Here is a 23565-nt window from a genome sequence, read left to right as displayed (position 1 = left end):
AGTATATGTGTTAGTCAGATGTAGGATTTATTTGACTTCTGTTGCCTGCTTGTCACATAGAAACTTTATACCCATAACACAGTATACATTAAAAACAAAGTCCAATAAGTTTTTGAATGATTCATCTAACCTCAGTGTGCTAAAAGAGAAAATTAACAGAAGTTGCTGCTTTTCTTTTTTTGTTTGTTTGTTGTTTTGGTTTGTTTTTTTTTACCTCTATAGGTCCATGAATTCCTTTTTGATTATTTATCTAATAATCCTCCTCTTTGAAGCCATTCTGAGCACTATTTTAAAGTATGCATGGCAAGCTGAAGAAAAATGGGATGAGCCTTGGTATAATGGAAAAACAGAGCATGAAAGAAACAGCAGTAAGGTAATGTAGTTCTGCCTGATTTACCTATCTGGGGAACCCTCAACCACTATACACTGAATGTGTACACTGTCTCTGTTCTTGGATACAGGTGTAAATGCCACATGATCCACTTGCAAGTCTGTGTGCTATTGTCCCAGTGTTTTTGAGAGAGTTAGTCCTATGTAGCCTCACCCTTGGGTAGAAACACTTTACCCCTGTTACCAGTTGGACTTTTTCTTCCTTTATGAAGACTAAGCTTTTTGAAAAGGTTGGGGTTTGTTAGGACTTTTACCTGATGTTCTCTGTTCTTATCGCAGTTCCAGATCTTTTGGGTGTCTTTTGTCATTCCTGAAATGAAAAGGGGAGGAAGGGGAGGAGGGCAGAGCAGCTTGTTCTTGTGCACGTTCCGTTGCAGTGATTTCACAGTTCAGGCATTTTGGATGCTCTGTGATGCTGAGATTGTTCAGACAATTTCATAAGGCGGTAATTTTGCTCAAGCTCCTGCTTGCCTTCTCACCTTTCTGTAGAGATTGGAGGGATGCTTTGAAGTGTTCCTGAAGTCTGTGGTTCTGAGAAGTGTCCTTTTTTCAATCATTTTGTACTTTTCTGGTTTAGTTTTTGATTTCTATGTGAGTCTGCCTTCTTCCAAAACAGTTCAGGATCTGGCTGAAGCTGACACTAAGTATAGAGGATTTTCAAAAGACAGAGGAACTGGAAATCCACTTGCCACATGTGGTGTCAGATGCTTAACACCCACACCCTCCCCACCTCCCAGAGAGTTGAAAATTGAATGTGCTCACTAGGTGCCATGTGTGCAGGAAGGTCCAAATCCAGGTCAGGAGAGTTCTGTTCTGCTTCAGCAATAGAGTGAAATTTACGATTAGTACATGGAGGTTCAGGAAGAAAACCAGAAGTAATTTGAGAACATCTTCAATTCAAAGAGAATTAAACATTTACTGGCATTCCAGTAGAACATGCAGCTTTCTCAGAAGCTTGTCATACAAAGTGGGGTTTTGTGGTTTAAGTGGAAAAACACCTGTGTCTCAGTGCTGTGTTTTGTTTACAAATATTAGTTGAGGTTATCGCTACAGTTCCAAAACTTTTCAGTGTATTCTAAAATACTCTTGCCGCAAAGTGCCACTGTTGAAAAGTGCTAAATTAATGTAAAAGTTTTCCAGTTGTTTAGTGACTTCTCTTTAGTGCTTGCACCTACTTTATGCACTTTCCACTGTCCACTGTTTGAAGTGGTCAGTTAAATTCTTGGCTCTTCCTAATCTGAAGTAGCTGCTATGTAAGTTAGACCAGCCTGTGGAGCCCGCTCAGTTCCAAGTAGAATCAGGTTAAATATTTACTCAATCTTTCCCTTCCTTGACTTCTGCCTTCAGGAGCATACAGAGCCATCTGTTTCTGCAGTGACATTCTCCTTCTATCATGCCTTTATTTTCCTCTTCTTTTGTTAACTTCCACAGTCTACTTTTGGGTTTCTCAGTATGCTGACATCCTTACTTGGAGTGCTTTCTCTGGTCATCAGTCCTGAGTTGTGCAGATTGTTATTTAACAGACAGTGCTTGAAGAAACTCCCTAACCTTAGTTATTGTCACTTCATTATATGTTCTCTTACATGAATTACTGCTCTCAGGTTATAACTGTCTCTTCTGGTTTTGCTTGAAAGATCTCTTAAGGCACAGAGCTTCCTGAGTTTTTGTCAGACACCTTAATTATTGGCACAGACTTTCATTAAGTAATTATAGCAACACTCCATAATTGGGAAGAACAGATATTAGAGAGCTTTGCAAACTGTTGTCTACTTTCATACTCTTATTCTTCAAAATGTTCATCTACACAGCATCTGGTAGAGCTGAAAGATCCCAGTTTTTCTCATCTCTAATCTGCCTTGCTTGGTATTCATGTATTGATAGGAGTCTTCCCAAAGTACCATGTCAATATTGAGTTTCTTGTGCAAATGGAGACTTGAAAGAGACTGTAACATAGCATTTCAGAGTTTGTTCAAATTTGTTCTACCTCATAAAGAGAATTCTCTATCCTGTTACACAGGTGTTTATCTGAAATGTATGTGCCTAAACACAGTGATTGGAAGACGCACCAATGAAGTCTCCACCTTGAAATCCATGTGTTCTGTTTCTTGTCATGTAGTTTGGATGACTGAGGAATGCTAGTAGATAAGAGACCTCTTGTCAATCTGCTGTCCTAAACCAGGACAGAATACTTGCAGATCGCTCTGACAACATGGAATGTCAGTTGTTTGCCTCCACTATTTGTGGTTCCTTAGAAACACCTGTGAATGGTGCTGCTTGATGAAGTGGGGAACAGGTTAGCTTTTTCAGACCCAACTCTTTCAAGAGACTGGTTTAAAAACAGAATCACCACCACAGTTAATACTAATTGGCAGCCCTCCAGACAGACAGGAGAAAGGATAAAAATGAATGAGCTCGACAACTGAAACATGCAGCTTAAGGTAGTCTTTTTTCATCACTCTGAAGGTGCATCAGTGAGGCAATTAAGAGATGCCTACATTGCCACTGTGTGTGGTTTCTCTCTCGTATCTAGGTGGGAGGTGGTTTCCTCTGGCTCTGTCAATTTGTCTTTTTTTTCATATATATTGAAGCAACTAAGTGACCATGCTTCACCTGATCACTGCATTAACCTTTACATTGTTCTCTCTCTCATAGATTCTGAGATTTATTTCAGATTTTCTTGCTTTTCTGGTCCTTTACAACTTTATCATACCTATCTCACTTTATGTGACTGTTGAGATGCAGAAGTTTCTTGGATCTTTTTTTATTGGCTGGGATCTTGACCTCTATCACAAGGAAACAAACCAGAGAGCACAAGTAAATACTTCAGACCTCAATGAGGAGCTGGGCCAGGTAGAGTAAAATATATGTTGTTTGTTCCTTTCTCTTTCTTTTTTTTTTTTTTTTTAAACTATCAATTTTCTACTTCTTTTTCCAAATTGAAATTCATTACTGCAAACAGTTGGGTGTTGTTTTTTCTCTTGTGCTTTGATTTCTGAGTAATTTTAAAATAAAGCAGAAGTATTTGATAGCAGAAATGAAAATGTTTGACATGACCAAACAAAGGTGTGTAAGAGAGTGTGAGTTTGTTTATTTTAACTTTGATTCTAACAAATGCATGTAACTCCAAGTCTGGTTTTTTGCTTTCTTTTATGAAAGGTAGAGTATGTGTTTACAGACAAAACTGGCACATTAACTGAAAATGAGATGCAGTTTCGGGAGTGCTCCATTAATGGCATAAAGTACCAAGAGGTCAATGGTAAACTAACACCAGAGGGTTTTTCTGAAGATTCTCCAGATGGAAATAGGCATGGTTTGGTAAGACCTTTCCCCCCACCCTAATCCCCTTGTTCAAACATCAGCATCCTGCAGGTCAAATTGCTCTTGGCTACTTCTGTTAGAGGCTCTACCATTTTACCTGGACATGAGGAGGAAGTTCTTCACCATGAGAGTGGTGAAGCCCTGGAATGGTTTGTCCAGGGAGGTAGTTGAGGCCCTGTCCCTGGAGGTGCTTAAGACCAGGCTGGATGAGGCTCTGGCCAGCCTGATCTAGTGTGGGGTGTCCCTGCCCATGGCAATGGGGTTGGAACTCGATGATCCTTGTGGTCCCTTCCAACCCTGACTAATTCTATGATACTATGATATGCATCTTAGATAGAAAATGTTTTACATCAGAGAAATAATCTTCTAGTATTTCTTTTCTTTAAATCAGAATTTCTGAGTAGTTTGAAACTATTAAGTGCTACTGAAAAATATCATTTATTAAAGATGTTGATATGTGATTAGCATGGAGTATTTGACAGATTTTTAAATAAAAGCTTTTTCTCATTATGTTCAAAAGTTGGGTTGAAATCTAAATGTTACAAATAAAGTTTTTTCTGTATTACAGATGAAAGAGGAAGAACTCTTCTTGAAAGCAGTTTGTCTTTGTCATACAGTGCAGATCAATGCAGATCAAACAGATGGTGCTGATGGCCCCTGGCATGCTAATGGAATAGCACCCCAGTTGGAATATTATGCTTCCTCACCAGATGAGAAAGCTTTAGTTGAAGCTGCAAGCCGGTGAGTTGTACCCCCAAAGCCATCTAATGTAGAAATTGCCTCATAGGGCAGGCAATTAATGGTAAAAATAGCCTTATAAATTACACAGACTTGTGCCAGGCCCTCAGCTGTACTGTTAGTGTGCTATGAAAGCCTCCTTCCCTCTCTGCTCCTTCCCTCATAATCAACAGCATTGTCTAAAGTGATTAAATGTATATTTTTCTTTTCCTCTTAGGGTTGGAGTAGTATTTACTGGAATTAGTGGGGACAGTATGGAAGTAAAAAGTCTTGGAAAACCAGAGAGGTATTTGTTCTTATTCCTTGTTTCTTTTGAAGGACAAAGCAGTAATGAAGATTGATATAAATTAATCCTCTCTGTTCCCATGCAAACCTTGCCTTTACACAGCATGCCCTTTTTAATGCTTTCAAGGCTGCTTGCATCTTATTCCTTACTTATTGAAACTGAGATGCAAGAATTTTGTTTGAGCTACTCTGTGCAGATGTATATTATGACAGGTTGCATCTTTGCCCGTTCCTCAAAGGGTGTGGCTGTAGCAGAGTTGGAAAACTGGATAGCTCTTAGGGTTGTCACTTTCAGGTCTAGAAGTATCCAGAATCAGTCTCATGTATGCATAACCTAAAAACACATTTTAAACTTTCCCAAAATGACTAGAAATATTATCAATAATTGTATATCTGTGCTATGTCATAACACCTTCAATCCTCTTGATCTTTGTCACTTAGAGACCAACCCCCAGCTGGCTACAACCTTCCTCCAGCTACCTGAAGGGAGGTTGTAGCCAGCTGGGGTTTGGTCTCTTCTCCCAGGCAACCGGTACCAGAATAAGAGGACACAGTCTCAAGCTGCACCAGGGGAGGCTTAGTCTGGATGTTAGGAAGAAGTTCTTCATAGAAAGAGTGATTGGCCATTGGAATGGGCTGCCCAGGGAGATGGTGGAGTCACCATCACTGGAGGTGTTTAAGAAGAGACTGGATGGGGTGCTTGGTGCCATGGTTTAGTTGATTAGATGGTGTTGGGTGATAGGTTGGACTCAATGATCCCAAAGGTCTTTTCCAACCTGTTTAATTCTATGTGGCAGTACTTTAGAAAATTAATGTTAGACATTTAAATTTGAAGTAGTGGTAACATATCAACAGATAACCAGTTATCAGGGAACATTACACTCTTGACCGTGTAGGTTGTTTACAAATGTGAGAAACAAAATGTATTTGTCAAAGTTCCACTTGAAGTAGTGACAGAAGGATAAAAGAGTAGGTAGGAGCTGATTGTAATCTTCAAATGTCAACCTAATGTTCAGAATACAGAATTAACCAGGTTGGAAAAGACCTTTGAGAAACTATTCAGGAAACTTTTTCTATACATAGAAAAAATATTTTAGTCTTATAAAATTGAGTTAAATGCAGTCTCAAGCTGTGCCAGGGGAGGGTTAGGCTGGATGTTAGCAAGACATTCTTCACAGACAAAGAGATTGGCCATTGGAATGTGCTGCCCAGGGAGGTGGTGGAGTCACCATCCCTGGAAGTGTTTAAAAAGAGACTGGATGAGGCACTTAGTGCCATGGTTTAGTTGTTTAGATGGTCCTGGGTGATAGGTTAGCCTTGATGATATCAAAGGACTTTTCCAACCTGGTTTATTCTGTAAATATACATAAAATTATGGAAAGAAATCTGTTGCACAACCACTGATAACAGTTATTGTTGCCTGATAGTGGTAGAGTTACTTTTAGAGTTTCTATATAAAACCAACAACTTTGGGAAAAGCTCTGTGGTGTAAGAGTAATTGTCTTTGGAGATTTATTTCTAAAAAATGTTTTCTGCCCTTTCCCTCCTCCATTAAACTACAAAATACAGGTATAAATTGCTTCATGTTTTGGAGTTTGATCCAAACCGCAGACGCATGAGTGTCATCGTAGAGAGTCCCTCAGGTAAGTGATGAAAGCTAACAAGCCACAGCTGAGAATTTCTGAAGTAGTGTGTATTCTTAACTGCTGTTCTATTTGCCTTTTCAGGGGAAAAGCTTTTATTCACAAAGGGAGCAGAATCCTCCATTCTTCCTCGTAGTAACAGTGGAGAAATAGACAAAACAAGGATACATGTGGATGAATTTGCTTTGGTAAGCATATATGCTTGCTCGGCTGATTGGGAGAAAATTGTTCTGATAGAAAAGTCTGTGACTGGTGACATCATCTTGTTAGATTAGAATTATGTCTGCTCTGAATGTAGTCTTTTATTTTCTCACAGAAAGGACTGAGAACTTTGTGCATAGCCTACAGAAGATTCACACCTGAGGAGTATCAAGAAATTGGCAAACGCCTTCATGAGGCCAGGACTGCCTTACAGCAACGGGAGGAAAGATTAGCAGATGTATTCAACTTCATAGAAAGGGATCTGGAGTTACTTGGGGCTACAGGAGTAGAAGACAAGTATGCATGGAGTTTCTGCTAACTACCCTCAAAACCACTATGAGTTTAGGATTTGTAACTGAAATATGATACGTGCCATGGAAAAATGTCCTGCCACAGCCAAAAGTTCTGTCTTGTTTGGATTGAGGAGAGGAGCATTCAAAACACATGTTGTACCAACTGATTTTGGCTTAACAATGACACACATTGTGCTTCATCAGGAGAGAGTTAATATATGTAGAATGGAGTAATTGCAGTCAGTATTTAGGGCAATGGCTACTTGACAAAACATTCTATTTGTGTGATGTCTGTTCTGTATATCAGAGAGTGTATTGTACACTGGAGGGCACAGATGGATCACTTAGAAACTTTTCATGCACCATAACAGATAATAATTGTTGTGGACTGTTTTAAAGGTTCTCAAGGGCAGCAGTGATGGCTAATTTAAATTAAGATATGTTTATTACAAATTTTTGATCACTTTCCAGGATTGAAGTTCAAGTTTTGTTTCATCAAGACCATAGTTTTATTGCTGGTAAAATAATGTCACCTGACAGTCTGTGATTCTCTGAAAATACACATAACATTGGACATGCAGTCCTACATCATGATGATGTGGGGTCACAGGAATAAAATGGAGTTACAGTGTGAGCTCTTTTTATTTTTTTTGTGAAGTGTTTGACTGGTTGTTTAAGATTTTTCTTGTTTCTAGACTGCAGGAGAAAGTCCAAGAAACTATAGAAGCACTCAGGTTGGCTGGCATCAAAGTGTGGGTACTCACTGGAGATAAGCACGAAACAGCTGTTAGTGTCAGTTTATCATGTGGACACTTTCACAGAACCATGAACATCCTTGAGCTTGTGCAACACAAGTCAGACAGCACATGTGCAGAACAACTGAGGCAGCTAGCCAAGAGGTAAACCACCTGAGACCTCATTATCTCAGGGGAGATCTTTCTTTTATATTCAAATGCTATGCTGATTTCTTTGATGTATGTGCCAAATACATGAAGTTGCCTTAGAATAGAATTAACCAGGTTGGAAAAGACCTTTGAGATCATCAAGTCCAACCTATCACCCCACACCATCTAATCAACTAAACCATGGCACCAAGTGCCTCATCCAGTCCCCTCTTAAACACTTCCAGGGATGGTGACTCCACCACCTCCCTGGGCGTCTCTCTCCCAATGGCCAATCACTCTTTCTGTGAAGAACTTTTTCCTAACATCCAGCCCAAACCTTCCCTGGCACAGCTGGGGATTGTAGCCTCTTGTTCTGGTGCTGCTTGCCTGAGAGAAGAGACCAACCCCCACCTGGCTACAACCTCCCCTCAGGTAGTTGTAAACAGCAATAAGGTCTCCCCTGAGCCTCCTCTTCTCCAGGCTAAGCAACCCCAGCTCCCTCAGCCACTCCTCATAGGGCTTGTTTTCCAAACCCCTCCCCAGCTTTGTTGCCCTTCTCTGAACACATTCAAGCAACTCAACATCGTTCCTAAACAGAGGGGCCCAGAACTGGACACAGTACTCAAGGTGTCGCCTAACCAGTGCTGAGTACAGGGGCAGTGTTACTTCCCTGCTCCCACTGGCCACACTATTCCTGATGCAGGCCAGGATGCCATTGGCCTTCTTGGCCACCTGGGCACACTGCTGGCTCATGGTCAGCCTACTATCAATCAGCACCCCCAGGTCCCTTTCTTCCTGGCCACTCTCCACCCACTCTGACCCCAGCCTGTAGCACTGCATGGGGTTGTTGTGGCCTTTAAAAAAACCACAAAATACCACCAAAAATAGGCTTGCAGAAGTAGCCTGTCTACCAGGCTAACTTCTCAATTTCTTGTATGGACAAGTGCATAGCTCATAACAAAATTAAAGTTTGTGCATTGCACTGATACATAGCCAACTGCTTTGTCCCTGAATAGAATAAAGGAAGACCATGTTATCCAGCACGGACTGGTTGTGGACGGCACCAGCCTTTCTCTCGCACTCAGGGAACATGAAAAACTGTTCATGGAAGTTTGCAAAAACTGCTCTGCAGTGTTGTGCTGTCGCATGGCACCCCTTCAGAAAGCAAAGGTAAGGAAGAATATTAACCAGCTTTGTCATTTAAGTGTTTTTTATCCTGCTTTGAGGAGGCAAGGATTTCTGGGACTGCTTTGTTTGCTTGCCTGACCTTATTTATGGCTGACTTTTCAACCCTTGTTAAATTCAGGTGGTTTGCTCAGAAGTTTCTACATGTGTTAGTAGAAATTTGCAAGTGTGTGTAGGAGGGAGGCAAAACACTGGCACTGTGCAAGAAAAGGCTAATCTTTAGTCAGCCTTTTGAATGTTCTGTAAGGCACACCTGCATGCTTTTTCACTGTCAGTTCCATCACTTCTCCAAGCCAAAAAAGCTTCATAATAATTCATGCAACTGTGGGGGAAAAAAAGTGTGTGTCTAAAAGAGTTTTAAAACCACCTCATCAAAAAGAAAAGGGAATAAACCCCTATCTTTTTACCTTGAGGCACTAGGAAACCCTCATGTGAGGTACTGGGTGTGCAAAAGTGGGCAGGCTGGTTTACTATAGCATGAGTGACTTGTTTGCATGCTTCCAAAGTGTAGCCAGACTTCTAGTTTGTTATAAAACTGTTCACCTGTGAATAAAATGTGATGTAGTATTAGTTTCAATAAAATGTTAAAAGCAAGTTGTTTGTAACTGAGAAAAACAACTTTTTGGATGTGTCCACTTGATGTACACTTTTTTAGCTGAAATTTTTGCCATCCCCTCTCTTTAAAATGTAGTTATTTGCTTGGGTTCTTATTTTGTCCTTATTTGTTCTTATTGTGTTATTTGACTTGATTTATACTGTGCTTTTTGTACTGCCAAATTTGGCAGATAGCAGCCAATAATGCTTTGCTTAATTCGGATCCTGTCCAGCTGATAATCTCCTTTTTATTTCCTGTGTCTTGTCATGAAGTACAGCAAAGCCTAATTTTGATGGCAGTGACTCTTTAATTTGAAACATTGAAGTACAGAAAAGCCTGAGACAAATGCCATTAACATGGGAGGGCAGGCAGGAAGGAAGTGTATGGCCTTGCATTTGGTTTTCTTCTCTAGGCACCCTTTCTGTGAGGTTTATTCCAAGGTTAACTGTAGCTCATCTTGCTATTTTCTGCCTCTTTTCTGTTAATTGTATTGCTTGTTAATATGTGGTTAGTGGTATCACTGCTTCTTGTTGTGTATTTTATAGCTTGGAAGCCTTTTTAAACATCTTTCATGTCAGCCATTCAGAGCTGCTGCTGACTACTCTTGTTAAAATTTGCCAGAGGATTTGTCTTGACCTTTTCACATAGATGTTTGCCTGTCTAAGTTACCACAGTCTTCAGTATCTCATGAGGACTGATCTGGGTGACATACTGCAGCCTTGTTTCCTGTTTAAGGCTTCTTGTTAAGATCTAATGCTAAGTGTACTTGGAAGTAATTACCCTTTAGGAATGGAAAACTCCCCAGCTTCAATGTTAATACCTGCAATTAGGGAATATACCCCCATAATCAGGTGAATTTCTCTGAACTATGGGCTGTATTTAATCACCGTTGTGTTTCTCGTGTGAATTACTGCTCCTATGAATCAATGCTCTGCTGCTGCCAGCTAGAACTCAATTTTTTGAATGTAATTCATTGTATCAACTACCTCATGTAGTTCATATTTCCACTTTGGGTTTTCTAGAACTTCAGGGAGAGAAGTGCAATGTTTCTTCTTAGATAATTATCTTTTGGTTTTAGAAAGCCTTTTGGATCTGCATTCACACCTTTACCTCTTCAGCCTGAGGCTTCTACTTTTAGTTAGAGCTGTCTGGAAGGTTAATGAATTACTAATTCTCCTTCACAAAAAAAGCCTCTTCTAACTAATTCTTCTGTGTTTAGGTATTGTGGATACTTAAATTAATGGTCTGTTTATTTTCTGTCAAGAGCTGGATATCACTGTTCTTCTTTCAAGGACTTTGGAGCATTGTATCTAAACAAATTTTTTCCCCTCTATCATATCTTCTTCAGTGTCTTTTCCAACTGAGAATACCTATTGGTGATAATGAAATTGCTTGAAATATAAACTGCTTTCAGTAATAACAGCAGGTATTGATCTTTGAGGTAATACATTGGATTTTGGGATTCCTGTTTAACACAGACTAGTTCCAGTAATTGAAAATGTGAAGAATCTGGGCATGTCCAATAAAGAGCATTATGTCTGGATTACTCCCTAAGTAAATTTTTAGTCCTAATTTGTACTTGACTGTTCTGTATGAAAGCACCAAATTAGGAGTTGCAAAAGATCATCTAAGTAAAGCCAGCCAAATAAGCTCAAAGCAGGCATATTTAAAGAAGACTCATGGCCCAAAGCAAACAGCTTTTCTAAAGGAACAACGAATTTGCACATGTGGTATGCCAGAAATATTTTTCACTCAAGCATGCACATTCATAAAGCATACTAATTATATTTACAAGCAGGTAACTAACTAAGGTGCTTGGGAATTAGTGGCATGGTTTCTAGGCAGACTGTATGTCTAATCTGAACAGATTCTACCTTACTTTTTTTCCTTTTCCAGGTAGTGCGACTGTTAAAAACATCTCCAGAGAAACCTATAACATTAGCAATTGGTGATGGTGCTAATGATGTGAGCATGATACAAGAAGCACATGTTGGCATAGGTAACTTTCTTTTGGCAGAGAGATAAATAAAATGCAAATTTTACTAGAGGGTAGTATTGATAAACACCCAAACTTGTATAAAATCTTTTCACCTGTGAATGACAGGATGTTAATATGAATCATCTGTTGTAGCAGTTTTAGTGAAATGTAAAATTTAAGGCTATTTGCCTTCAGAAATCTTAGGTTTGTTGTGTAGCTTAACAATAATCAGAAGTTCTACTCAATGCTGCCATAACAGCAAAGATTTCTATGTAACTACAATCTCAGAAGTACACCGCTTCAGATACTGGAAGTGGATATCTGTAGCTTTAGACGTTGTAGATTCTAAGTTCCTGTGTAAATTTGACCTTTAAACCTTTCTTTGCACTAAACTGCCACTATTTGCACCACATCTGCATCAACCTAGAAATGCCATTTGTGTCTGGTTTCTCTTCAAGAAGGCATTCATTGTATCTGTTGAGAGACTGTTACTGATTCTCAGCTAAGCTTGGCAGTATTCTATTTATTATCTGGCCAGGACCTTTAAACTTTTTCTGGTGTGTAATGCAATTGGGTGCAAAAGAGAATATACAACTGAATTGGTACCCATCACATAGTGTTCTGGTATTCCTTTTACTAACTTTGAATGGTTTTTGGTATAATAGTAAATGCTGGAGGTTCTTACAAAAGGTGTTGTACATCAGAATATTCAGTCTGTCTCCCTCTGTGAGTAAAAAGATATGTGTAATGTTTATCATGTAAGTATGTGGCCATGATTTTTAAGACAGTGAGCATAGACTGCTTGACAAGGTTACAAGCCAAAGGCAAATGATGTTTTATTCTACATCTGGTTTATCAATTAACTGAAGTTTATTAAAAAACTGTCCACCTTTTTTTTTGCATTTTGTATTAGACATTACATATGCACTGCCCAGAACTGGCAAGTCTTTGCAATCAAGGGTGATGAGACCTTTAGACTATCTTTGTCAATTCTTTTTCTCAAAGCAATCAGCACTTCTAAGTACCTGGTTTTTAGATATCTGGGCCAGTTCTCTTCTGTAAAAGAGCATTTTGTATCCTCCATGTATGCTTATCCTAATATTAATAATGGTTTTTAGGAATGTGACAGGAATCATGGGCAAGGAAGGAAGACAAGCTGTAAGAAACAGTGACTATGCAATAGCAAGGTTTAAATTCCTCTCCAAATTGCTTTTTGTTCATGGACACTTTTACTATATTAGAATAGCAACCCTTGTACAGTACTTTTTTTCTAAGGTGGTACTATTGTAAGAGCAGCATTGCTTTTATTCTACCATTCAGTATAGGCCATGTGTTATTCCCAGGAAGTACCATAAGAAAAACCTTTCTGAAGTGAATCATACTAAGTAAATTAATCATGGATTGATGATGGTTTGCTTGGGTTTGGTTTTGTACAAATCTTACTGTTTCTATGTCCTTGTAAAAATCTTTTCTAAAGCATGCCTTATGGAAATGGTCTTTTATTATTAATTTTTAATTGAATCAGCACCAAATGAGTAGTTTCCTTTAGCTGTTAGTGTCAGGAATAACATCTTTTAGAACTGAAGGTTGATGAAGTCTTTATAATGTTGAAGTGCAGGAAAACAGAACATGTAGCTGCAGGTCTCTTTTGTGGTTTGGTTTGTGTTTGTTTGGTTTTAAACTTCAATTTTTATAAGGTTTAACCTGTTTTCTGTTTTGTTTCCCAAATGTGACAGGAATCATGGGCAAGGAAGGAAGACAAGCTGTAAGAAACAGTGACTATGCAATAGCACGGTTCAAATTCCTCTCCAAGTTGCTTTTTGTTCATGGACACTTTTACTATATTAGAATAGCAACCCTTGTACAGTACTTTTTTTATAAGGTAAGTCTTCAAAGAGTACCAGTGAAGTTCACATTAAATAGGTAACTTTTTCCCAGCAAGAAGTTTATTCCAGTTCTAAGTTTTTGGTTGCTATATATCTATATGCAAAACATTTTCTGCTTTGTTTTATATTTTTTAATATATTTTACAACCAAATGCAGCAGTTTGTGACATTTAGTCCTTCCACCTAGAAATAGGTGTTAAATACCAAAATGAGTGTGCCCAGGCTGAGAGCAGACGTGCTTGCTCTCTCAAAGCAGTATTACTAGCATGAAATTGAATCCATTCTGTAGCAAGATGCAGAAGTATAACATTTTGTGTTCATTGCTTTAATGTGAACCAAATCCATTCATCTGTCTTATAAGAAAAAAGGAGCACAGGAAGTTGAGGAAGGGAAGGGTCTGCAGGAAGGGTGTGAGGAGAGAGCATGCTCTTTACCGGCAGACTGACCTTAAGAAAACTTAACAGTCTGTCAAGGATTAGATCTGGGCCAGCTATTAAACAAGTGACAGAAGCTCTCCACCAGCCCCTCTCTCTTCCTAAAAGGAAAAGGAATAAGGGAGAGAGACCTGTGTATTAGAAATGAAAACCAAAACTAATGAAAATAATAAGTATATACAAAGCAAATATTAAACTCAACCTCCCTGGTGGAAGTTACTCACCATCACCACTGATGCTGTGGCAGAAGTCCCAGACAGGATTTGGGGGCAGATAGGAACTAGGTTCAGGAACTCATGGATCAGGATCAAAGGCAGAACAGAGTGAAGAAGAGGAGGAAGAACTTGACCCTAGTGGTCCCTCAGCTCATATACCAAAGATGACGTAGAGGGAATGGAATACCTTGTTGGTCAGTTTAGAGCCATCTGTTCAGTCTGCTTCTCCCTACAGGTGCAGCCCTTTACACCCTTGAGTATTTTCACTGCTAGAAGCAGACACTGTCTGTCAAAATATGTCATTAACTTCAGAAAGTGCAGTTGGTTATAAGAGGCTGAGCTGAAAAATAAAATCCCTGAGCAGAATTCATTCTCTTCTAACTCAAACCAGAACATGGTCGCAGCTTTGATTCAAAAAATTGTGAGGTGAAACACTGCAAGGGAAGTAAGCACCAGGGACTGAGTTATATCTGGGCACCCATCAGGAAGCTATGGGCATGGAACAGCAGCTAGGAGGAGTGAGAGCACGGGCCAGCGACCTCAATCCTAGGTTGGGTGTTGAATGTTGAAATGTCTGGGGTTTGTTCTGGCTTGGTTTGTTTGTTTACTTGATAAGAAGCCAACTTGAAATGTATCTGACGTATATCACTGGCCACCAATACACTTTTTATCTTCTTTTGTTTGCTTCCATTTAAAGATGGCATTAGATGTTAGTTTTTGTCTACTTCCATGCAAAAATCTGACATGAGCAGGGCATAGGAGGTCTGGAGTGTGATGTGGAAACTATTTTGCACATCAATTCCTGAAATAAAACCTGAGTGGAAAATGGATGGATTTCTCTCATTTAACACTGCTTATACTGCCATAATGAGATCTGTTCATCAAACACATATAATTATGCTTATATTTTTCAGGTCTGTTGTCCCAAAGGACAGGCAAAATACACTCTCAAGCAAAGCATATTGCTTCGCTTTGCCGAATTTAGTGCTGAAGTGCTTTATGCTCTCTGTGTGTATTCTTACCAGCTTGCCAGAGTTAGTAATTTCTTTTGAGGGCTGTGAGCCCTATACTGAGGATTAACTGTTTCCTTCACTTTTCTGTTTTTTTGTTTTTTTTTTCCAGAATGTGTGCTTTATTACACCACAATTTTTATATCAGTTCTTCTGTTTGTTTTCACAACAAGTGAGTACTTGATGCCTTGTTAAATGTATATGAAACATACAGGGTAAATAACTGGAAAAAAGGGTAAAGAACTCTGGGCTAAAGGCTCTGGGGACACCTTACAGTGGCCTTCCAGTACCTGAAGCGGGCCTGTGAGAAAACCAGGAAGGGACTTCTTACAAGGGCTTGTTGTGATAGGACGAGAGGGAATGGATTGAAGCTTGAGGAGGGCAGGTTTAGACTAGATACAAGAAAGAAAATCTTTTACTGTAAGGGTGGTAAGACACTGGAACATGTTGCCCAGGGAGGTCATGGGTGCCTCTTCCTTGGATGTGTTCAAGGCCAGGTTGGATGAGGCCATGAGCAACCTGGTCTAGTGGACAGTGTCCCTGCCCATAACAGGGGGGTTGGAACTAGATGGTCTAATTTAAGGTCCCTTCTAACCCAAACCATTCTATGAAGCTACACAGGAGCAGCACAGATTTGGTACATACCCTGCTTCATTTTCTCTGATACCTTGATGTTGCTAGCTGGTTATGTGAGGATAGTTTTTTAATAACTAGCAAATTCACCCAATTAAGAGGTGTTTTGTTGCCGCTGTTAGTGTGCTAAATAATTTTTCATACAAAACACAAAGGACTTTTATTTTTTGCAAGACTCAACAAATTGCTTTTTGTTTCCCTTTTCAGACGCTCTATGACAGTGTATACCTGACTTTGTACAATATTTGTTTCACTTCCTTGCCTGTCCTCATCTACAGTCTTTTTGAACAGCATGTGCATCCGCATGTACTGCAGAGCAAACCTGTGCTCTATCGGTACGTATCTCTTACCTGTGGCCACAGTGCTACATCCTTTACAACAATCACAGCACCTACACAAGTCTGAACTTGCTACTATGCATTCCTGCCATTTATTTATTTTTTTTCAATCTATAATTGTGGTGGGTTGGGTTAGACACCCACACCCCCTTCCCCACAACAATTTGGAAGTTTACCCTGAGGAGCACATTTACCACACTCAGAATTTTAGAAGCAAAATGAAACTGTATTTACAAACAGCAGACTAAATAGAAAAGTATGAAAGGCAATAAACATAGACCAAAAAACAACAACAACCCCCCCTCCCCCCCATGAATTTACAGATTAACAGCAGCACCATACCCTCTCTTATCCAAAATTCAGCTCTCTCACCCCACTCTGGACACAGCTAGCCCCGGTTATCTCTACCCGCAATACCTTATAGCCCAAATAGCAGATTGCTCAGGCAGGATGCAAGCAGAGCGAGCCCAGAAGAGAGAGAAAAACAAGCTTGTGCTCAAAATATAAGATGATCAGCAGGCCCATGGAATGGCCTTCTTATGCACTTCTCTTGCACGATTCTGTGTCCAGTCTCCAAGAGCTGCCCATCCCTGGCAATCAAACTCTCTGGAAAGCTTCATTTCCAATTAAGACATCAGTCTTAAAACTGTAACAGTAATTTCTGCAATTGCTCATAACATTTGATGAGAAGGAACTGCAGCTCCATACTATTCATCCTATAAATTAACATGAGTATTTTCAGGGAAACATCATCTTATATCAGTCATGTTAAGACTAGAGCCCTAAGCATGTGGTCAGCTTCCATGATTGGAAGCCTTCTCTTCTATTACATGTAGGAGGTGAAAATCATTCAGACATGCAGGTGAAGAACTAGGGCGCTGTGATTAGGGGAGTCATCACAAACAATGCTTTACTAAGAAGGGAAGTAATTTCCTGTAGTGTTAAATGTCTTTCCAGTGGTAGTGCATTGCACTGCTTACTGCTTTTTTTTTGGAAAACATAAATATTTTTGTTAAAAGGAGATGTTTCTCTTTCCCTAAAGGCCTTTTAAACAGAGCAAGAGGCAAGTATCAGATCCGGCTCTTCCATCCTCTTGCAATTCCACCTCAAGGGAGAAGATTTCTAGTTTGTGCTATTCCCAATTTGACTCAGTAGAGACCTTTGCCGTTGGTGATGCCTGCATAAAGCAGAGGCAAATCATGAGAGCTCTCTGAGGTTTTTCCTATTTTCTTTTCATGATTTATGTTTTTGAGGAGTTTTTTTAATACATGTCAGCATTTGTTAAGTGTATCTTGGTGCAGCTGAAAGTTATATTTATTCAAAGCAGTAGCAGGCATGCAATGTGAACAGCTGATGGCTTATGTAAAGACAATCTGAAATCCCAAATCTGTTTTATTTCTGCAGAGACATCAGTAAAAATGCCCATCTGGGGTTTAAACCATTTCTTTACTGGACCATCTTGGGCTTTTTTCATGCATTTGTTTTCTTTTATGGCTCTTATCTTCTAATGGGAGAAGACACCTCTCTGCTGGGAAATGGCCAGGTACATCATAAACATTATTCTACCACTGTATTTTTGGGGGTTATTTCTTAATTTTATTTAAAAAAAAAAAAAAATCCTCTTATGTAAGAAAAAAATCTTAAGGTTTGGGTGTTTGGTTTTTGGTTTTGTTTGGTTTTTGTTAATGAATCACATAAATTACCAAAGATGCTTTGCCGGTATTCATGTGTATATTCAAAGTAACATTTCTTAGTCTGGAAACTGCAAGACATATTCTTTATGGACATACACTTCCTCACAATATGTGTTTCAAGACAATGCATGTACTATGGTTACTTAAATGTGGCTTTATTTTGTATACCATTTTTGTCAAAATCCCGTGTCATTGCTTCAGTAAATGAGAATTTATTCATTCATTCAAAACTCATTGTGAGTTTGACTTAGTTGCAGTGTCAAACAATGGCTTCTCTTTAGCATCAGTTACAAAATCAGGCTCAACTCTGAAAGTTGCCAAAATTCTTGAAGCTTTGTCCAAAACTGTATTGTTTCAATTACTCAGAATTTTTTTAAATGAAGTGGCACAAGATGCTTCTATTCAATAAATGATTTTAGGACAATAACTTTAATGAAACACTAATTTGACTATTTTAAAGCTCTTAAAACCATATACAAAAAAACCTCTGAAGCTTGGATAAAGCCAATGCAAGTTTTCTCCCTTATTTTCCCTGGTTCAGAGTTAGTCAACCCAGTTTAGAACAATTAGCTACTGATTTTTCTCTCCTAGAACTGCTACATGTGCCAATGCAAAAATACATTTGCTTCTCTCATGCCGTTCTCACTGCTGACATGAAGTGGTTGCTGATTCTTGTGTAGCGCTTGGCAGAGTTGCAAGTTTTGGCACAAAGTGCAAAAAGCAGCATCATGCAGTATTCAGTGGTCACCTGGTGATGGGGAGTAGACATGAGCTCAGGAACTTTAGCCAAAGAAAGCTTATAATGATGTACAATGATTAGAATTGTCTTGAATGACTAAAATCAGAGAGCATGTGAGCGAGTGGTCAGCATCCCTGCAGAGAAAAGAGTAATAAAGGGAGAATGGTGCAACTAGGTGAGGTACCTATTTCATCGTGACATTAAGACATAATAACTTGAAAATAGTTGTGTTTCTCTTACAACTGAGTATGAGCTGTAAGAGTGTCCTCTTGTCATTTGTTACAAGCTGTGTGACTTTGGTAAAGGACCTTCAGTGCTCTTCTAAATGTAATTCCACACTATGAAGCAGTGCATTTATGTGCATCTGTCTTATTTATCAAAGCACCTCACTTCAGTATTGCTTAGTTAAAGCCCACAAGGCAGTAACAGGCTTTAGAAAATATTAAGTAATGAATGCTTACTTGGAGGAACAGATCATCTACTATAAGTCTAGAACAGTATGTTAATGTAGACTTTGTGGATGAACATACTGCAAATAAAGCTTTCAGATTTCCTTTGGCTTCTCATGTTTTCTGTGATGTGACTTAAAAGTCTTGGGCTTTATTTGGAATTACTCTTCATCTATCTGTGTTTGCTAAAAATAGTTATCAGAAGTGGTAGAATTTTGTTTTGCAGTCAAGTATCAGTGGTGCATAATTGCAAATATAATATGTGCCTGGAAAAGCCAAAGTTATGGGCAAGAGAAGTCTGTGTACTATTGAAGTGCCTTTGCGTATGAAGTCCTTAACCACAGGGTAGTGTTAGTGCAAGGCCTCGCATTCGAATTCCAAGCTCTCAGTTTGGAACAAAACAGAATGGAAAGGATTGTAAATGATTTGTTAATGCTGGTGGTTTGTTAGGCTTACCTCAATGCATTGTGCAACAACTTGATCTTTTAGTTCTTTCTTTCTCCCCACCTTTTTCATGCTGTGCATGTCATCAGATATTGAAACCTAACAGACAAATGGTAAGAGTTTAGAAGAGGAGGAGATACAAACTATTGTATCTGTTACTTCACAGGATTAAAGGATGCAGCATCCCTAGTGTCCATGTATTCAAAAATAAAATGGTGGCAAGAACCTCTTCATGTTTTGCATTCTAACTCTGTGACCATTGAGAGCAGCGTTAGCAAAGACACTTTCTTTCACAGGTTGCTCAGGAGCAGTTAGTCTGCTAATTTTATTGTAAGGCTATTACTGCAGCAGTTAACAGCAAGCATGTGGCTTGTTAAAGATTACCATCAGTATGAAAAGTAAATAGAAGGCTTCAGAAGCTGTGTTATAAGAGATACTTGAACAGTAAATGGCTGATGGCTGCCTCAGTTTTACACCTTGTGTAAAGATGAGAAAAGCAGTTCTGAGATCTCCCACCTGGCCACTGGGGTTTTTAATTTATCAAGACTTTTTTTTGTCAGAGCTCTGTAACAAGGACTACAACTGTGTGAATCCCAGTTCCATGACCCTGTGCTGTACTAATAAACCAGCTCTAGGATGACTGTGCCTGTCTGCATGTAGTACCTTTCTCCTTGCTTGCTTAGTTTGCTACCGTTAAACAGAGAGTTGAGGGTTTCATCGTTGTTCAGTATGTCCGTGGCAAAAATAGCTACAAACCAGCAATGCCTTCAGTTTCAGCACCCAGACTGCTTACAAGAGCAGAGCAGTCAGACCTATTGTAGAATGGCAGTGTCTGTTTGAGTAGCACGTGTGTAGATAGATTACAAACTCAGCAACCCTGCTTGGTTGTCAGAGCTGAGATTTTGTTGTTGTAGAACTTGTTCAGAGTTTTGATAGCCTCATTTACATAAACAACAGAATACAAAAGTGACCAGAGAGAGCTTTTTTTTTTTTTTTTTTAAATTGAAGTTTAATTTTATGTTTCTCAGCCTTGAAACAAAGTGTCTTTTCCTTAGAGTTTTATTGGAAAAAAAATGCAATGGCACCATTATTTTTGAATTGTGAAATTGTGCTTGGGGTAAAAAGTGAACTTTCAGATGATGCTGCATGTTGAAAATTATCTGGAAATATTTAAATTCAAAGTGGGGTGTTTTTTTTGCACTTAACGTTACAGTGAATACATTCTACTCAATATTTGCTTTCGATTGGATGCTTATACTTAATTGATATCTTCATTTTCCTATCATTTTTGTGTTACTATTCTGGACTTGACTTCATGCTTCGTGTAGCTTTTATGGCAATTTGTTTTAAACCAAGAAGAAAGATGACTTGTGGGTTGTGAATTTTGCTATTACATAAGCTGTGTTGTTTTGTTTTTTTCTAGTAGTTCGTGTTGTATTCTTCTTGCTTTTTGACAACAATTAGTTGTCACAAGCTTATGTCCACAGACTTGTTTCATTAGTGTAGCTGACTTGAGAAGGATGTAGCTTACTGTGAATGCTCTTAACAGATGTTTATTTTTTTTTCCTGCTGTGATCTTTGCCTTGCCATTTTCTTAGATGTTTGGGAACTGGACATTTGGTACTTTGGTCTTCACTGTTATGGTTATCACCGTTACAATGAAGGTATGAAATTGTACTAATTAATCCTGTGTTTGGTTGTGTAAGCAAATATAGTTATACCTTAAAATCAATTCAAAACTTATACAGAAATAGTTGATTCTTGAGGACTCCAGATTAGTGATTTTTTTATTTAGTTTCAGTGGTGCTTGCAATTTTTATTCACACTTTTTGCATGTTGCAATGATGTTTAGTGTTTGAGCTGAAAGTTCCTAAGTACATTCAGACCAGTATGTATAATTTTCTGTTGAAGAAGGAGTAAAAAGGAAGTTAACTGAAGTTATCTTTGTTTTAGATGGCACTAGAAACTCACTTCTGGACATGGATAAACCATTTTGTTACTTGGGGATCCATTGTATTTTATTTCATATTCTCCTTGTTTTATGGGGGAATTATCTGGTGAGTGGTTTATTTTATTAACTGTTTTTTCCCCCACTCCTTTCTGCTGCTCCTATGAAAAAATAGTAGAGTATTATGTTCTACCATCTTGCTCTTAATTTTGTGACAGGCATCAGAAAATAAATTTTTTTAACCTAAATTGGCCATGCATTTTTGGTGGTTCTTTTAGCAACTTTGAGCAAAGCTGCTAAGCTGTCCTCTGCTCAAGGCTAAATGTTGCTTGTTTCCAGCAGCCTGTGTCTATAAAAGCATTTTTGCTTTTAAGTAGATAGGTTCCTAGATGTGCTGGAGATAGGTAAATGTTTGCCACATAAATGAAGATGCTGTGGTTTGAATCAGTGAAGTGATGTATTTTTTCAGTATATTTGGGGTTCTTGGTGGGATAGGATGATTTCCTGCAAAACAATTTAAAACTAAACCAGGATGCTTCCCTCCAAAGTTTGGTAATCTTCTTCCCCAGAGATTCTTTGCAGGTCAGGTCCTACAAATTGTTAGACTTCCTCATGGACAGATGCAGTTTTAACTATGTCCTGAGAGATTTGCTGCTTGATGAAAATAGCATGCACTTGAGCCTGCTGTACTTTTGTGTCTGGAAGATCCTTTTAATAATTGTCACTTCTTTTAAAATTTCAGGCCATTTTTACATACCCAGGACATGTACTTTGTATTTGTTCAACTGTTGTCAAGTGGTTCTGCTTGGTTTGCCATAATCCTCATAGTAGTTGCTTGTTTGTTTGTTGATGTTGTGAAGAAAGTGCTGTACAGACATCTACAACCAACAAGTACTGAAAAAGCTCAGGTAATGTTGTGCTTTTGTATCTGACTTGATCAATAGCTACAAGAACAGGCTTGTGAAAATGTATCTCGTAAACTAATCATTTTCCTGTGATTTTTAATTACCCTCTTCCATTACTGTCATGTTTAATGCATTAAAGTGTTGCCATTTCAAAAGATAATTGTTCATTTAAATTAAAAAAAAAAAAAGAGAAAAAAAAAGACACCATTTTACAAGGAAATAACATTTATGTTTAAGTAATTGATGTTGGCAATAGTGGCATTAATTATAAAGGGGCCACTTAGTCTTTTGCATTTCAACTTGCAACTGTATGAGTGGATCATGCTCCCTGTTTTTGTGCCACTGTTCAGGTTCTATAAAGAATCTCAGTTTTGTCTGGATGCTAGGAGCTCTCTTTTCAACTGCAGTTGCCACTGAATAGTTCTTAAAAGGCAATGAAAACAATAATTTAAGAAATTGCTTTAGTGGGACATGTTTTAATTAGTATCTCTTCAATCTTGATTGTGTCATACGCTGTGTCTTTGGTGGCTGATTATGTACTGAAAGATAATTACCCATGTGGCATTTTGGTAAATTCATAGAAGAGGTCTGAAGATACACTGTGAGAACAGAAACTCCCTTTTGCCTGACAAAGGCTGAAAAAACCCTGTGCAACCATCCTGTTGATGTTGATATTTACATCTTTTAGGTAAATATCTCATCTGTGTTGGAGAAGTTTTCTTTCTCTTTAGTGACAATTACAAAGGCATCATCCTGACCCACTGGTCTAATAGTTGCTGCTCCTGGTTTCACTTTACAGCATTTTTTTTCTTCATACTTTTTCTGCCAAACTGAAAAGCCTTCATTTAACAGTTGCTGGTTTAATTCACAGTTAGGTTTGATCAAGTTAATTTTGTCACTGATGGGTAGTAGAATGGACTTAAACTTTCTGTCAAAAAGGTTATTTTCCAGTCTTTTTTGTAATTCTTGTGGTTCTCTACTAATCTTCACCGTTCCTCAACCTCATCTTAAGTTCTGGATTTCAGCAGTGGACACAATATTCAAGCACAGCATATGTCAGTTCCAAGCATGGAAATATAAAACCCCCAAGCTGCATTCAGTGTGCAGAATATTACACATCAATAAGTTCTTCTCTTCTGCATCTTTTTCTCATCTGAAAGTGATTGTATTGGTTTCTTCTAGGTCCTTGATGTGAGGTCATATAGCTTAGGGCTAAAACCAACGTGACGGTGAATGAAGAACCCAGTTGACAAAGATACCCTCATAGACAGCTGTGTTCTAAAATGTGTTAGTGATTTTTAGGCCATTTGTGTGCCACATGGATTTTGTGCTGGCCTAGTTGCTTAATCCAAATTGCACT

At 38.7% G+C, this 23565-nt stretch overlaps 1 protein-coding gene across 11 annotated transcripts in view; it reads left to right on the top strand.

The window, feature by feature from the left end:
• The window catches only part of ATP11B (ATPase phospholipid transporting 11B (putative)), a 70772-nt gene that overhangs the window by 28811 nt on the left and 18396 nt on the right, over positions 1-23565 (top strand). For 9 of the 11 annotated variants that reach the window (XM_054167062.1, XM_054167065.1, XM_054167063.1 and 6 more), the window contains exons 11-29: positions 223-373; positions 3043-3240; positions 3547-3705; positions 4277-4449; positions 4664-4732; positions 6301-6374; positions 6459-6562; positions 6691-6872; positions 7564-7767; positions 8769-8922; positions 11429-11531; positions 13247-13392; positions 15168-15227; positions 15896-16023; positions 17431-17569; positions 19442-19465; positions 20951-21016; positions 21306-21409; positions 22043-22208. In XM_054167062.1, the coding sequence (XP_054023037.1) occupies positions 223-373; positions 3043-3240; positions 3547-3705; positions 4277-4449; positions 4664-4732; positions 6301-6374; positions 6459-6562; positions 6691-6872; positions 7564-7767; positions 8769-8922; positions 11429-11531; positions 13247-13392; positions 15168-15227; positions 15896-16023; positions 17431-17569; positions 19442-19465; positions 20951-21016; positions 21306-21409; positions 22043-22208 (2404 nt within the window). The remainder of the gene's footprint in view (positions 1-222; positions 374-3042; positions 3241-3546; positions 3706-4276; positions 4450-4663; positions 4733-6300; positions 6375-6458; positions 6563-6690; positions 6873-7563; positions 7768-8768; positions 8923-11428; positions 11532-13246; positions 13393-15167; positions 15228-15895; positions 16024-17430; positions 17570-19441; positions 19466-20950; positions 21017-21305; positions 21410-22042; positions 22209-23565) is intronic. The other 2 variants (XM_009903553.2, XM_054167060.1) reach the window with 1 other exon arrangement.

The sequence above is a fragment of the Dryobates pubescens genome, chromosome 13, assembly GCF_014839835.1.
Source record: "Dryobates pubescens isolate bDryPub1 chromosome 13, bDryPub1.pri, whole genome shotgun sequence".
In the NCBI taxonomy this organism is placed as follows: domain Eukaryota; kingdom Metazoa; phylum Chordata; class Aves; order Piciformes; family Picidae; genus Dryobates; species Dryobates pubescens.
The sequence above is the reverse complement of the archived record's forward strand: the minus strand, read 5'-3'. Positions and strand labels throughout refer to the sequence as shown.